The sequence below is a fragment of the Drosophila arizonae genome, chromosome X (assembly GCF_054131065.1).
Source record: "Drosophila arizonae isolate 15081-1271.41 chromosome X, UAZ_ARI_1.0, whole genome shotgun sequence".
Taxonomy (NCBI): domain Eukaryota; kingdom Metazoa; phylum Arthropoda; class Insecta; order Diptera; family Drosophilidae; genus Drosophila; species Drosophila arizonae.
Genome location: NC_142927.1, coordinates 19990747 through 20005039, shown reverse-complemented (window position 1 = coordinate 20005039; position 14293 = coordinate 19990747). Strand labels below are relative to the sequence as shown.

The following is a 14293-nucleotide window of genomic DNA, read 5'->3' as shown; positions in this document are numbered from 1 at the left end:
TTGTTGTTGTTGTTGTTGTTGTTGTTGCAGCTATTGTCATTGTTGGTGCAACTCTTATGGCGCCAAGCAGTCAACGCTAGGCGTGGCACTTGCGCACCGCCCACACAGCGACAACGCTCTCAACTGTTAGCCAGGCTTTGATTTGGTTTTAAATACCCCATAAATTGACTATAAAAAAGCGAGTATATTATTTTTTTAATTATGTACATTTTTGGTAGTTTTTAACCTATTAATATTATAAATATGCCTTGAATATATGTAAAATGCTATTATTTTTATTTTTACTTTTTAAGTTATAAAAAATCCAAAATTCTGAAAAATAAATGTATTTCATTTTGTAATTTATTTAATATTCGTTATTAATAAACATAATCAACATAAACTCATTATCGATAACAATCTAAACTTATAGAGTAATCATATTGGCTACAGGGTATCTTGTGGTCGTCGACTCTTGCGCCTTCCATTTCTTTCCTTCAGTCTCTATTGTTGTTGCTGCAGTCGCAGGAGTTGCTTTTGTCGTCGCATTGTTGTTGTTGTTCGCTTTGCGTCGCATCGTCGGTCGCCCGCCATGCCAACCCCCCCTACACATTGGCTGGGCAGGTGGTGCTGGCCCGGGGGAGGCGAAGGGCGTTGCGCGCGTGTGTTTGCATATCTGAGCTCTGCGATCGCCAAGTGTTGTCCTAGTCGTGGTCGTCCTGCCATTGGGGCTGTCCTTTAGCCAGCGGAACCAGAGAAAGAGAGAGAGAGAGAGAGAGTGAGAGAAAGAGAGAGGGCAAATGGTGGGTCGTGGGCGTGGGCGTGGGCGTGGGGCACTGGCACTTGACTCCTGGTAGCTGCCATATCTCGGCTACACTCGCCTCCTTTTTGTTTGCCTCGTGCCTCGCGTCGCCAGAGCCAAAAGTTTATGGAGCGTCGCGGCTTTTGTTTCGCTGCTTTAGCTATTGTGGTTATCCTTGTTGTTGTTGTTGTGAATGTTGTTGTTGCCATCGAAGTGCCGTTTACAGTGGGCGTGGTGCTGTCGCTGTTGCTGCTGCTGGCCATATCAAGCAGTTGGCCAACATTTTCTTGCTACTCGTTTTCGTCTGCTCCAGCGATTTTTGATAACTGACATTTGTTTGGCGTCCGCCACGGCTACAACAAATGGCGCCGCAAGGTGAGCACCACCAGCACCACCAAAACTAATATTCCGCTAGCCAAACCATTTGAATGTGCAGCAAACAGATTGCCAGCCCGATACGCGGAACTGGAGCAGCTGCGCCCAAGTTTGCTCAGATTAGAGCTCGGCTCACAGGAAACCCAGAGACAAGTGCTGAGCGGGCGGGAGCTGAAGTCTTTACACTGTTCTACAGTTACATAAAGCCAGTTAGCTCAACATATCAGAGCTTAACAATGGTAGAAAAAACAAGTGAATAAAAAAGAAAAATACTCGTAGATAAATCGTTAAGATATTCAATGTTTGTTTTTCAATAGATTTTTGTTTGGTAATTAATATTTTGACGGATTTATGAATCGTTCAACAAGCAAGCAAAATAAATATGAATCATTATTTGATCTCTGTGACACTTCAACTCAATGGGAATCAAACAAATGCTCTTAAATGCCAAATTTATTCGACTCTGGGCAACATTTCTATCATGAAATATGGCCAAACGTCCCCAAGTCAATAAGTCAGTGAGATATTAAAATAAAAATACAATAAATTGAGAAGATTAAAAGAAAAACTATGTTTGCAAACTAAAATATCTAACGAAGGAGACTCATTGATCATTGATCACGATGTAACTGAAGGAACTTTGGAGTGCTTAGGCACAAAAACTTAAGATCTGAAGTAATATTTTAAATATATATTAACTGAATACCCTTAGTCCTAATTTTTAATGGATATTTATCAAACTATCAAAAGTATTTTTATCTAAATTTATTAAAGTAAATTTACAAATTTCGTAAGTAGATTAGTTTACTAATATATAATATATAAGATTTAGATTACTAATATATAAGAATAAGAAGGCGAGTATCTCATAAGAATGATATATAAGAATATATCAGGAGATAAGAATCAAGAGTCGAGTCAGGAGTCCATCTAGTTTTTGTACTCACTCACATGTCTATAGCTACTGGGGGCGTGGCAAGCGGGATTAAAATTTATAGCGTATAGAAAGCAAGCCAGAGCTTTAGAAACTATATTTAAGTACTCAAATATTATTATTATTATTATTATTATATAGCAGGTATTCATAAGGTGGTGTAGCATAATAGAGAGAATTTTCCCCACTTTTATTATTAGTTATTATAATCATGAAAAGTTTTCATTAGTGTGTGAAAAAAGTGTTGAATATATTAATAATCAATTGCGTCATTTTAATAAAATTGAAATATTTTTTGTTAGTTTAGCTGTTAATATAAAAGCAAAAATTTAATAAACACTTATCAGAACTTTTAAAAAGATTGCCCCCTGTGAGGATTGAACTCACGACCCCTGGTTTACAAGACCAGTGCTCTGCCACTGAGCTAAAGAGGCGAACGGGGGCTGTGCGTCAGACAACTTACATCATATAAAGAGAGTGCTCACCCCCATAATTGACTTTCATTCGACACCTAAACTTGGTTATTATTTATTTTTTTTTTTTATTTTTTTATTTTATAATTTTTTTTTTAATAAACTTAACTGTGTTTGAACAGTTGTGCTGCTAGTCGAGGCGAGAATTTCTCTGCCGAATGCTTTCTATGTATTCAGTCGTTGGGCGCCGTTGCCGGCTCTGGATCCAAATTTATCAAAGTAAATTGACAAATTTCCTAATTGGATTTCTTTAATATGAATAAGAAAGCGAGTATCTCATAAGGATGATATATTTTTGATAAGAATCAAGAGTCGAGTCAGGAGTCCATCTAGTTTTTGTACTCACTCATATGTCTGTAGCTACTGGGGGCGTGGCAAGCGGGATTAAAATTTATAGCGTATAGAAAGCAAGCCAGCAATTTTAGATAGCAAGCCAGAGCCTTAGAAATTATATCTAAGTACTCAAATATTATTATATATCAGGTGTTCATAAGGTGGTGTAGCATCATAAAGAATTTTCCCCACTTTCATATATATTTAAATTTATTTATTTAATTTATATGATATCCATATTTACACCATATTTTGAATTTGGCAAATGTGCAACTTATTTTTAAGTATAAGAAAAAAATAACAATAAATAAATAAAACAATAAATTTGATTTTTTTAAAAGTCCTTTTTCTTCCTCTTAAGGTGTATAAGAGTATATCTCAAATACTTTCAAAGTTATGTTGATCAAATTTGGTATAAGTATTTTGCAAAGTTATTTAGTAATAGGGAGTATTTCGGTCGCCCTGCTCCATGCTCCAGGAATTGTTTAAATCAGCTTAGCATCTCCGAATTCGATTGAGAAGGGAATACAGCTTATTATATCAGCGATAGATAGGCAAAGCTTAGGCATTAATTGGCCAATAACTTAAGTAACACTAATTTCTCTAATATTTCTCAAGTAATCGCGCCTCGATAACACTTTCGAATATAGCAAATTGCTTAACAACAACAACAACAACAACAACAACAACAACAACAATGGCAACATCAACAGGAGCAACAACAACAACAATTTAGTATTAAATGGCAACAGCTGACAGGCGCAGGATTCGTGACACGCGTTGCGTGTATCGTGAGTGGGCGGCAGTGGGCGCAGGGAGGGGCGGGCGGTAAGCGAGTAAGTCGGCCAACTGCAACGGGCAAGGACATTGACAAGTGAAACATCAGACAAATGAGCGCGCGCGGTCTAAACACTAAAGCGCCAATACACACACACACACACACACACACACACACAGTGAGAAACAAGCACATACGCTGAATGGCAGGCAGACGTGCTCAATGTGGCGCAGGACCAGGGCAAGCAGAGGCAGCCAAGCACTTCACAGCTTAACACCCTAATGTGCAATATTTTTGACTCACATACACACACACACACACACAGACACACAGACAGATATACGCAAACACACAAAGCAAATGTATAAAAAGGAAATACAGAAGGCTGGCAAAGTCGCTCCCGCTTCCGCTCACGTTCCATCCCCACCCACTCAACATGCCCCAGCTGTCGAAGGCGAAGGCGCGACTGCGTTGCCAGCAGCAGCAGCAGCAGCACTCGCATCAGCGGCAGCATCAGCATCAGCATCAGGCTTCAGCAGCAGCCGCCAAGCGCCACTCAGTCAGTCAGGCAGCGCTTCGCTCTGCGTCCCGCAACTGTAGCAGCAGCAGCAGCAGCGACAGCAGCACCAAACGACAATGGCGTTCACACGCACGCAAACACACTCACACACACACACATACAGCGAAAGATAGCGGGCGCCACCCACTGGCCAACAACAAAGCTCATTCACTCGCTCACTCACTCTCAGTCGCACTAGTGCCGGCTCGCTCGCACACTCACTCTCGCTCTCCTCGGGAGTGTCAAGCAGCTGCTGCTGCTTCTTCTTTCCCTATTTGAAGTTTGGCATTTTTTTTTTTTGCAGTTTTTCGTGAATTTTTTTTAAGGTTTTATTTTTGTTGCTTTATTTTCCTTTTTTTTGCCCATTTTTTATTGCGCTTGATCTTTGGCTTATTACCATGTCACGTTGAATGCGAACTGCGAACGCTGCCGGAATACCAAATATACACGCACACACACAAAGACACACTTCTATATACATATATACGCCTGTGTTGTGTTGTCTTTTTTTTCCAATTCTTTTTTTTTTTTTTTGTGCTCCAATGCGTTAAAACGCCAAAGGGGCGTTGAATTTTTCTGCTTTTCTGCTGCTGTTGCTGCTGCTCCTGGCTTTGACAACGCTAACGACAAGACTCTGGCGATGGCAGCAGAGCCTGCTGTTGCTATTGTTGTTCTTGTTGTTGCTGTTGTTGTTGCTGTTGCTTAAACTTGGGCTTTAAGAAGCTACGGCTTCGTCTTGCCAATGCAAAGTTGGCGCAAGCACAGAGCAAAAGTAGAAATGCAAAAGAACAAAAAAAAAAAAAAAAAAAAAAAAAAAAAACTAACACACACACACATACACACACAAGTAAGAAAAGTTGCGACCAACAGTTGACAGTCCAAAAGCATTTGACATTTTACCTTGGCAAGGCAACAACTCACACACAGGCATACGCACACACAGAGACAACAAGCACACACTCACACTTGCACGCACAGGCACACACATGTGCACAGACAGAGAGACAGAAACGTGAACGTGACTGTAACAACAAGAGCAAAAGCGCCAAATGTCACATTGAAAAATGCCATTGGTTCGACAAACTTTCTGCCCCAACCAGCAACGGCAACGGCAACGGCAACGGCAGCGGCAGCGGCAACAGTGACAACAACAACAATCGAATGCCTGGCAGAGAGGATGCGCAGCAGCTGCGACAGCGACAGCGACAGCGAGCAGCAACGGCGGCGATATGCGAACGCCTCTGCCATGAAACCGAAACCGAAACCAGTTGCTTAGCAACGCCCCCTTCTAACCGCAAACGACGACGTCGACAGCAGCAGCAGCAGCAGCAGCAACAGCAATAGCAACAGCAACAGCACAGCAGCACACCAGCAACAGCAGCAACAGCAACAGCAACGGCAACTGTCGCCGCAGCCGATGCCGATGCCGATGACTGCGACAAATGTCAGCAACAGACTCCATTGCTATTTTTGCAGCAATACTGCGCACCAGCTAGTTGTCTCGCTCTGGCGCAGGCAGCTGCATGCGCAGGGGAAATTGTTTGCCATTGAGCAGGCCGCGTGTGTGTGCCTGCGTCTGTGTGAGTGAGCGCGCATGCGATTCGTACACGAGCCGCACTCAGAAGGGGTAGGACAGACGCGAGCAGCAGCAACAGCAGCAACAGCAGCAGCATCAGGTATCGGACTCGGGTACCGGTTCAGTTTGTGTTTGGCTGTGTTTCGCCTTCGCATTGCCATTCGCTCGCGCTCGCTCTGCCGCCGCCGTCGTCGTCGTCGTCGCCGCCGTCGCTGTCGACGCAGCGAGTTCTCGGTCTGTTCGCCTCGTTGCTATTGCTGCCCGTTGTTGCCGTCGCCGTTTTCAGTTTTTGTTTGACGTTCGCGTGGTGCGCTCGCATGTTGCGGCCCGTTATCGTAATCGCCATCGATACGTACCGTTACCGTTACCGTTGACGTTGCCATTGCCATTGCCGTGGCCGTTGTCGTTGCCGTTATCGTTGCCTCTGCCGTTCTTTCGAAAGACGTTGCCAAAAAGAACGAAATAAATAAAAAAGTAAATAAAACGAAAACAACAACAAAATAAGCAACAAAAAGCCGTGCAACCGAACACAACAACAACAACAACAACAAGAAGAAGCCAAATTTGTTAAACAGCTGTTCTCTGGCACTCTCTCTTCTTCTTGTTTCGCTGCCCCAACTGCTGCCCCGTCGCGTTGCGCGTCCCTACCAAGCGTCGCGTTGCGTTTCGATGCGATTCGATTTTTTTTCGAGCACACAAGAATTTGTTGCCCAAGTTTTTTTCAAGTGAGTTACTTGCCAAGGAATACAACAACAACAACAAGAAAAAGCTTCGCCTGCAAAAGAAAGTGCCAAGTGGATTACAACAACAACATCAACTACAACAACAACAAGAAGAAGAAGTTTAACAACATACACAAATCAAAACAACAACAACAACAACAACAACAACAAATAAATATCAGCTGCCAGCTGTCGCGTGTTTTGCCGCCGGCATTAAACACAACACAACAACAAACACACACGTGCTCCACACATCTCGCGCGCTCTCTCCCACACACTCTCCCTCTCTCTTTATCGCTCTGTCCTTTAGTATCCACCTCTCTTTCTCTCTCCACTGGTCGCGCCCGCATCCGCATTTACGCTCAGCCCCGTGTGTGAGTGTGTGTGCGCGTTCGTCGCGTCAGTGCGTGTGTGTGCGTGTCATTATCAGCGTGACCATTATCATCTCGCCCCCCAGCCTCGATATATTCGATAACAAAATTCTCACCGAGGCATCCAAAGCGCCCCTCAGGGCTGTCGCGCTGGCGTCATTTCTGGGCGACGGTTTTGCCGCCCTCGGTAGCCGAGCACCACCCGTCAAGGATCTAATGGCATTTGGTGCGGTCCTCCACACAAATCAGCACAACATAGGTGAGTAACACAGATCCGATCAGACCTTGGCTAAGGGCGTAATCTCAAATGAGCCGCCCCAAGGCTTCAAATGCCCCAATTACCCAAACGCATGCGCAATGAACTTGACAAAAAGATCTGCAGCAAAGCTGACTAAAAAGTTTGCTCATAGCCAGAATGATATTCAGAGTTTAAAGTAAAATGATCTCTACTCATACAATCGGGATTATATAAAGGCTCAGTAAATAGAGAGATCCAAGGGCTGATCGAGCTCTACCAAAAGATCAGCAAAGATTTGGGATACCTAGGATACATTTTAGCCAATTATATAGCTGTTTATTGAGCTAAATATTCTCTAAATATTTAATCTCAATTTTCAAGTTCCTTAAGATTTCTTATATTAAGAAAATATCTAGCAACGATTCAATTTCTCTATAAAAATTTTCGCAAATTTTGATTGTGATAAACTAATCGAGTGGGACTTCAGTTCAATTTACGTTCTTTATAGAGGAGTCTAATAATATATTTTATGTGTATTTTATATATATCAGATTAGGAAAAAAATTGGTTTATAGTATATAAATAAAAATAAAAATAACTTAAAAATATAAAGATATTAAAAATAAAAATATAATATAATACATCATACTTGCCATAATGTACTATGTATCTATAGTACTATAGGATTTCGTATTCGAATATCTAAAGACTGGCAAATTTAAATGTTGTATTTTAAAGTAGAGGATATATAGTTGACATTGAATTTTTTATACATATAACTAAAAAATTCTTTGTATTTCGTTTCATTTAGTTAAACATAAATCATAAGTTCTTGAAATTAAGTTTGTTTTGCATTAGGGATTTGTGCTTAAATTTTTTGTTTTATTTTTGAATTTGTAGAAATTTCGCGTTTACAAATTGTTGCTTCACGAGCATTAACTATGTGGATCGGGCGAGGGGGCGAAGGGGGCGCACATGGGTTAAGATTGTGATTTGGCTGGACAGGAAAAGTTTCTCTCGTCGGCTTTGGGTTAAGCATGAAGCAAAGTTTTGCACTTTTGAACTTGCTGCAGGGTCGGGTATCACACCAGCCCCAAACCCAACACTGGACTCTTCTAACTACTGTTGTTGTTGTTGTTGTTGTTGCTGCTGCTGCTGCTGCCTACCTCTTCCCCCCTCTCCCTCTGCCCCCTCTGCTCATTCTGATTCTTCTACTACTTCTTCTTGTTCCTGGTTTGCGCCCATTTTGTGCGCCTTTGCACAAGTTTTTGTGTGCGGCGGGCTAAAAAGTTTGCTGCGACTTGTCAAAAAGTTTTCTTGTTGTTGCCACTGCTGGTTGTTGTTGCTGCTCGCTGGTTGTTTGTTGGTTGTTGCTTGTTGTAGTTTGTTTGACTGTTTTGCCTTTGTTTTATTTCATTTGCTCTCATGTCAAATTTTCACTTTTGCTGACTGTTTAATGTCAGCCCAAAACTTTGCATTTTGTTACCCAGTTGACAGCATTTGCTGCTGCTGCTGCTGTTGCTGTTGCTGCTGCTGCTGCTGTCGCTTCTGTTATTTTTTGTTCTCTTTGTCCAAGTGGCCAACAAATCGCGTCAACAAATTTGTAAACCTGCTGATTTGTGCATGCACTTCACCAAATGGGACTCAAAGCGGCCCATAAAACTGCCGACTTGCAGCTTGCAACTTGCTGCTGCTGCTGCTGCTGCTGTAGCTGCTGCTGGTTGCAAGTTGGCAACTTGGCAACTTGGCAACTTGGCAACTGCCAACTGACGACTCATAAATTGCTGGGCTCGCTCGGACAGCCGCTGCACCGAGTGTGCGACGGGAGTGCTAGGCGTGCCTCAAAAAGGGGGGCAACAGAAGTCAAAAGTCAAAGCTGTCAACGGCACTGAGATGCGACGCAACGGGCCACAGAGATGGGGCACACACATAGAACAAAGCGCACGGCCCAAAGAGCCATAAAACATTTGCAACCTTTTTGCCTCTGCTTCTTCTTGTTCGTTCTGTTGTATCTTGTGGTTGCATCTTTTCAATTTTGTTGTTGCCGTTGCACAGCAGCAGCAGCAGCGGCAACAAAAGCGCAGCAACGCCTATAACAAAGTTCGCCTGCTGTTCATCAACATTTATGACTGTTCCAAGTTGATGATGACGATCATCATCATCATCATCATCATGTGGAGCCTAGCTGGCTGACTAACTGCCTGGAAGCCTCAAGCTGCCACAGGCAACAATATTTGCTGTTGCTGCTGCTGCTGCTGTTGCAATAGCAATTGCTGCTGCTGCTGCCACCTTCGCCTGATCTTCTAGTCAACGGTCGCAGTTCCAAGTACGTCAACATTTTTTATGCGCCATTTTCTTCATCATTTTTACGGTCAACAGTTGCTCAAGTCAGTTTACGAGCCGCACCAACAGCAGCAGCAGCAACAGCAGCAGCAACATGAACGGCAGCAACATCGACGGCAGCAACTATTCTTGAATAGACAAAAAGTTGTCAGTCTTAAGTCGATTCTATGGCCATTTTTTGCACAGCCCCTTTGATTTATTGGGCAAAAAGCGTAGCCGGCAGCCGGCTGCCGCGTTTAGCCTCAAGAATTGCGCATTTCATGTTTGGCTATGCATTCTGTCACCGCCGCCGCCGCCACCGCCCCAAATAGGTGTGGCAAGCAGCTATAAATTATGAAGCATAATGAGCCGTTGAGATGCATAAGAAAAGAAAAAAAGTAACGCAACAGCAAGAGGAAAGAGAGAAAGAGGGAAGAGAGCAGCCCACTGGGTGGCCGCCACAATTTGTGGGCAGTTAGTTGGACAAACAGCAAAAAGTCGAGTGCTTAAATGCCCTTCGAACTGAATTATCTGCAGGTTAACTGCGATACATCTGCATGCACATGTGGATATCTGTATAAAGTGCCAAACGGCGTAAATTATGCAGTAGCCCTAAAGTAGCTGAACGGACACGCGACAAATAGCCACGGCTAGGGCAAAGTTCTGGGAATTCGCGAAAACAAATTATGCGCCAAAGGCTCTGCATTAATTGTTCCCGGAACGATCGCAGTCGAATGTCAATCAAATCGAATTAATTGCCCTGTTGAGATTGAGATGAAAAGATTGAAGTCACCTCAAAATAGTTGATGCCGCTTCCAGTCCAAATCTCACTTTGATGTGCCTTTCATCTAGCTGCGAAGAGTCCAGCTGCTTCTAAAGGAATCACAGCTTTGCACAGCCCACATGGAAGACGAAGAAGTTGGATTGCCACTTCTAATATTTATAGCTATATGCACTTTTCTTGTTCTATATTTCATTTGCAATTAGATGTCAATGTACAATAATTATATGAAATTAAAATTGTGTATTTATTTAAAATAAATATATGATAATATTAAACACAAGAAATTGTTTATCAAATATATAAATCGAATCTGATAAACAGCGAGTCGTTTCTTAAGCATCAGAAGGCAGTTTTCGTACTTCCAAGCAAAGAAAATTCTAAAAATAAATAAAAAAATAAATTGAATGAAAACTATTACCAAATGAAATCAATTAGAAATGTCAACATTTAAAATAACAAATAACAATACAAAAATTAAAGCGATTAGATTTCCCAGATTTCCTATTTTTAATTCGTTCAGGATATAAAATATTAAAAAACAAATAAAATAATATTAAATATATAAAATATGTCAGCTTTTAAAAATGCATTTCAAATTGAGATATGAAATGATAAAAAAATAATACAAATATTAATGTAAATTAAAAATTAAAAAATTAAATTACAAAACTAAATATATAAAATGATAAAAATAAAAATAATATTATTAAAATAATAAAAATAATAATTTTGTTAAATCATATACTAAACAATACATTTTAAAAATTATATAACATCAGGAAATAGAATAGATTCTGTAAAAGTAATAATTTAAAATTGAAAAAATAAATAAATAAATAAATAAATACAACTAAATAAAAATTGCTGAATTAAAAACCGAAATAAGTTTTGATTTAGGTATTTTGGTTGCTTTACCAAATTAGTATTTTTATTTCAGTTTTGTTTTCAAGTCAAATCAAATTTAGCTTGCATTTCTAAACTAAAATGTTTTAGGAATGCCAAATCGGAATATATTAAAAGTACAAACATGTATAGATATACATATGTCGGTACATATCTACAAAGACTGGCAAACAAGTCGAGCACATTTAAATATCTCTCTCTCTCTCTCTATCTCTCTCTCGGCTGAAATGACAGATTGTTTTCTTGATGCCAAATGTCATAATACGAGCGCGAAATTAGTTTAGATTTGAGCGTTCGTAATGAAACTCGTTTCGGGCTAAGATGAAATGCAAAGCAGATACGGCTGCATATATGTGTATATACTACTATAGCTAATGATAGCGCTGGCATTATAAATCATGGCTGCTCGCCCGATGCCTGCTATAGGGTAGCGAATGGCTGCCGATCTCTGGCATATTACAGATCTGAGACGCTGCCGAAAGCTGGCCAAAGTACAAATTATTTGACGGCCGTCAGGAATTGAATACTTATCGCTAGCTGTCTCCGAAACTCGGCGACGAGTCGCCTCCCGTCCCGTCCCGGCCCGTCCCGCCCCTTTCCGATCCCTGGCTGGCCCGATATGCAAGTTATGGGCCCCCAACTGTTGGGAACTTTTCCATTTTGTGCAGAACGCTTGGGCCAGGACTGTGCGGTACAGGCCGCGAGCGGTGGGGCTTGGCCTGGCCTATGCCACGACACGGCCACATAGGACGTTGCTTTGGGGCCAACGTCGTCGCCTGTCTGACAATCTATATATATGTATATATATATATATATTTCGTTTTTTGGTATTTGCAGTTTAGCTTGGAGCTGAAATAGTAATTCACATTGAATGGCTTCGGTGGTGCGACTGCTGCTGCGTCTGTTCTCGTTTCGGTGCTGCTTCGTGGCTCTTTTATGATTTCTTTGCCGTTTTACGATTATTTTAGAGCTGTCAATAGTCAACGTGTGAGATAATTTATACGCCATAAATTTCAGTGCAAGCACAACTTGAGCTCGACTTCGCGTAGAACAACAACAACAACAATAATAATGAAAAACAGAAAAAAACAATAACAAAAAGCGCAGGCAGCATTTTTTTTTTTTTTTAGCGGAAAGTCCACGAATGGATTCACTAGCTGAGGCTGAGACTGTGACTGGAGCAGGAGCAGGGGGCAGGGGGCAGTGGCTGCTGTCGACATCATCAACAGGTTCTATTGCGCTTTTTTATAAGTTATTGTTGTCGTGGTTGTTGTTGTTGCTGTTGCTGTTGTTGTTGTCTGTGACCATTTCGACTGGTCCACAATTCATTTGTGTGGCTTATCGCCTTTTTGGCTTGATTTACAGCCCCGGCAATACCAACAACAGCAACAACATTAAATGCACTCAACAGGTTGTTTAACACTTGACACGGGACATTGGGAGCCATAAACCGAGCAACCGAAACAGACTTTGAAGTAAATAAATATATTTTCGAGAACTAACCAAAACCACAGAAATTAGAAGTCCATAAAAAAAAAACAACAACAAAGTTGATTTAGTTTTTCGCTTTCCTTAATTAGAGCTCAACAATGAGCAGCTGGCAACTGTTGTTGTTGTTGTTGTTGTTGTGATTTTGCTTGTTTCTACTATTATTCTATTTTTCTATTTTTTCCCATTCTGTTTTCTTGTTAGGAGTTTATTCATTTAAAATTACGCTTCCGCCATAGCTGAAACGGTAGCCAAAGCCTCAGGAATTGATTTATAACCAAGTGATTCGCCAACGCAGGGAAACAGAGAACAGCAACAACAACTATTGCCCATAAACAATAAAAACAACCAATAAAACGAACAACAATTTGTAGCGAGTTCCCAATTGAGCCACTTGACGCGCTCTCACGCAGCCGCAGCCACAGCCACAGTCGCCGTAGGGGGTGTAAGGGTCGAGGAGGGGGGACGTGGGCAGAGGGGGTGTGGTAATGAACTTTAACCCGCAAGTTGCAAGTCCAAGTCAGGACAGCGTCGACTGGGCCTGGCCTCTGCCCCCGCCCAGGTTGCCCGTCTTGCGAGTTGTCTTCGGTTCGGTCGCTCGTTCGTTCGCTCGTTCGGCTGGAACCAACCAAGCCCAAAGAAAAACGATCGCGGCGCAGATGACCGCAGCTAAATGCGATTAGTTCCGAGTGCTCCGACAGCAGCCGCAGCCGCAGCCGCAGCCGTAGTCCCAGTCCCAGTCCCAGTCGTAGTCAAGGCAGCCGCGACTGCAATAGCCACCCGACAAAGTTGTTCAAAACGATATAATCCTTACTTAATTGGTGAAACATGCTGTGAAAAGTTTGCAGGTTACAGAAGGAGATGCAGAAAACACAAGATGATAAATAGAGAGACGAACAGAGGTAGAGAGAGACAGAGAGAGAGAGAGAGAGAGAGAGAGAAAGAGAGAGAGACGGTTGTATTGAGTGTGATCTTAAGAACAGTTTGCTAAATATAGCTAGAGAGAAAGAGAGAAAGAACGAGGGGTAAGGGTAACGAGGATAAGACAAGTACGGCAGTATTGTTAAAATAATATTGATTCAAAGTATTCAATATATATATATAGCTAATCTTTATAGATAGAAGTAAATACAATATATAGAAATACAGCCGAGTCCCAATAATTCGAAATGACAAGCAATCAGTTTTTTTTTTTTTTTTTTTTCGATTAACATAGAAATTCAAATTATCGAGAATTATTGAAAACGAATTTTTTCCAAGAGGATAGCATTTTTTTTCGATTTATAGTGATTTGCGATTTAGCTTGGTACAAATTGGCAGTGAACGATGGGATTCTAATTTGCTAATGCTATACACTAAAATTCATAAATAAATATTTATATCAGACTTTAAATATCTTTTAAGGAATATCTAAAAAATGGCTATCTGTATGACTTATGGATCAGAATATGTATACATTCCTCTGTTCTAGTGGACAAGCTTTAGAGAACTTCATGCAAAATGATATATTCATATATATAATACATATATTCATCTACATATATCGATATTCATATACAACAAATCTTCATAATAAAAGAGCTAAATAAATTCAGTTCTCCCATGACAAGCTCCACTTGATACAAATTGACAATTTTGCGTGGTGCTCCCATTAGG

At 41.3% G+C, this 14293-nt stretch overlaps 1 protein-coding gene and 1 non-coding gene across 2 annotated transcripts in view; one reads left to right on the top strand and one right to left on the bottom strand.

The window, feature by feature from the left end:
• Nucleotides 1-2452: 2452 nt before the first annotated feature.
• TRNAT-UGU (transfer RNA threonine (anticodon UGU)) lies at nt 2453-2524 on the bottom strand. The gene has a single exon. It is a non-coding gene; the product is annotated as a tRNA-Thr (tRNA).
• Nucleotides 2525-5918: 3394 nt separating this feature from the next.
• Nucleotides 5919-14293, top strand: part of Lim1 (LIM homeobox 1) — a 66554-nt gene continuing 58179 nt past the window's right edge. Inside the window, exon 1 of the mRNA XM_018017011.2 lies at nt 5919-7161. Coding sequence (XP_017872500.1) covers nt 7119-7161 — 43 coding nt within the window. The 5' untranslated portion in view covers nt 5919-7118. The remainder of the gene's footprint in view (nt 7162-14293) is intronic.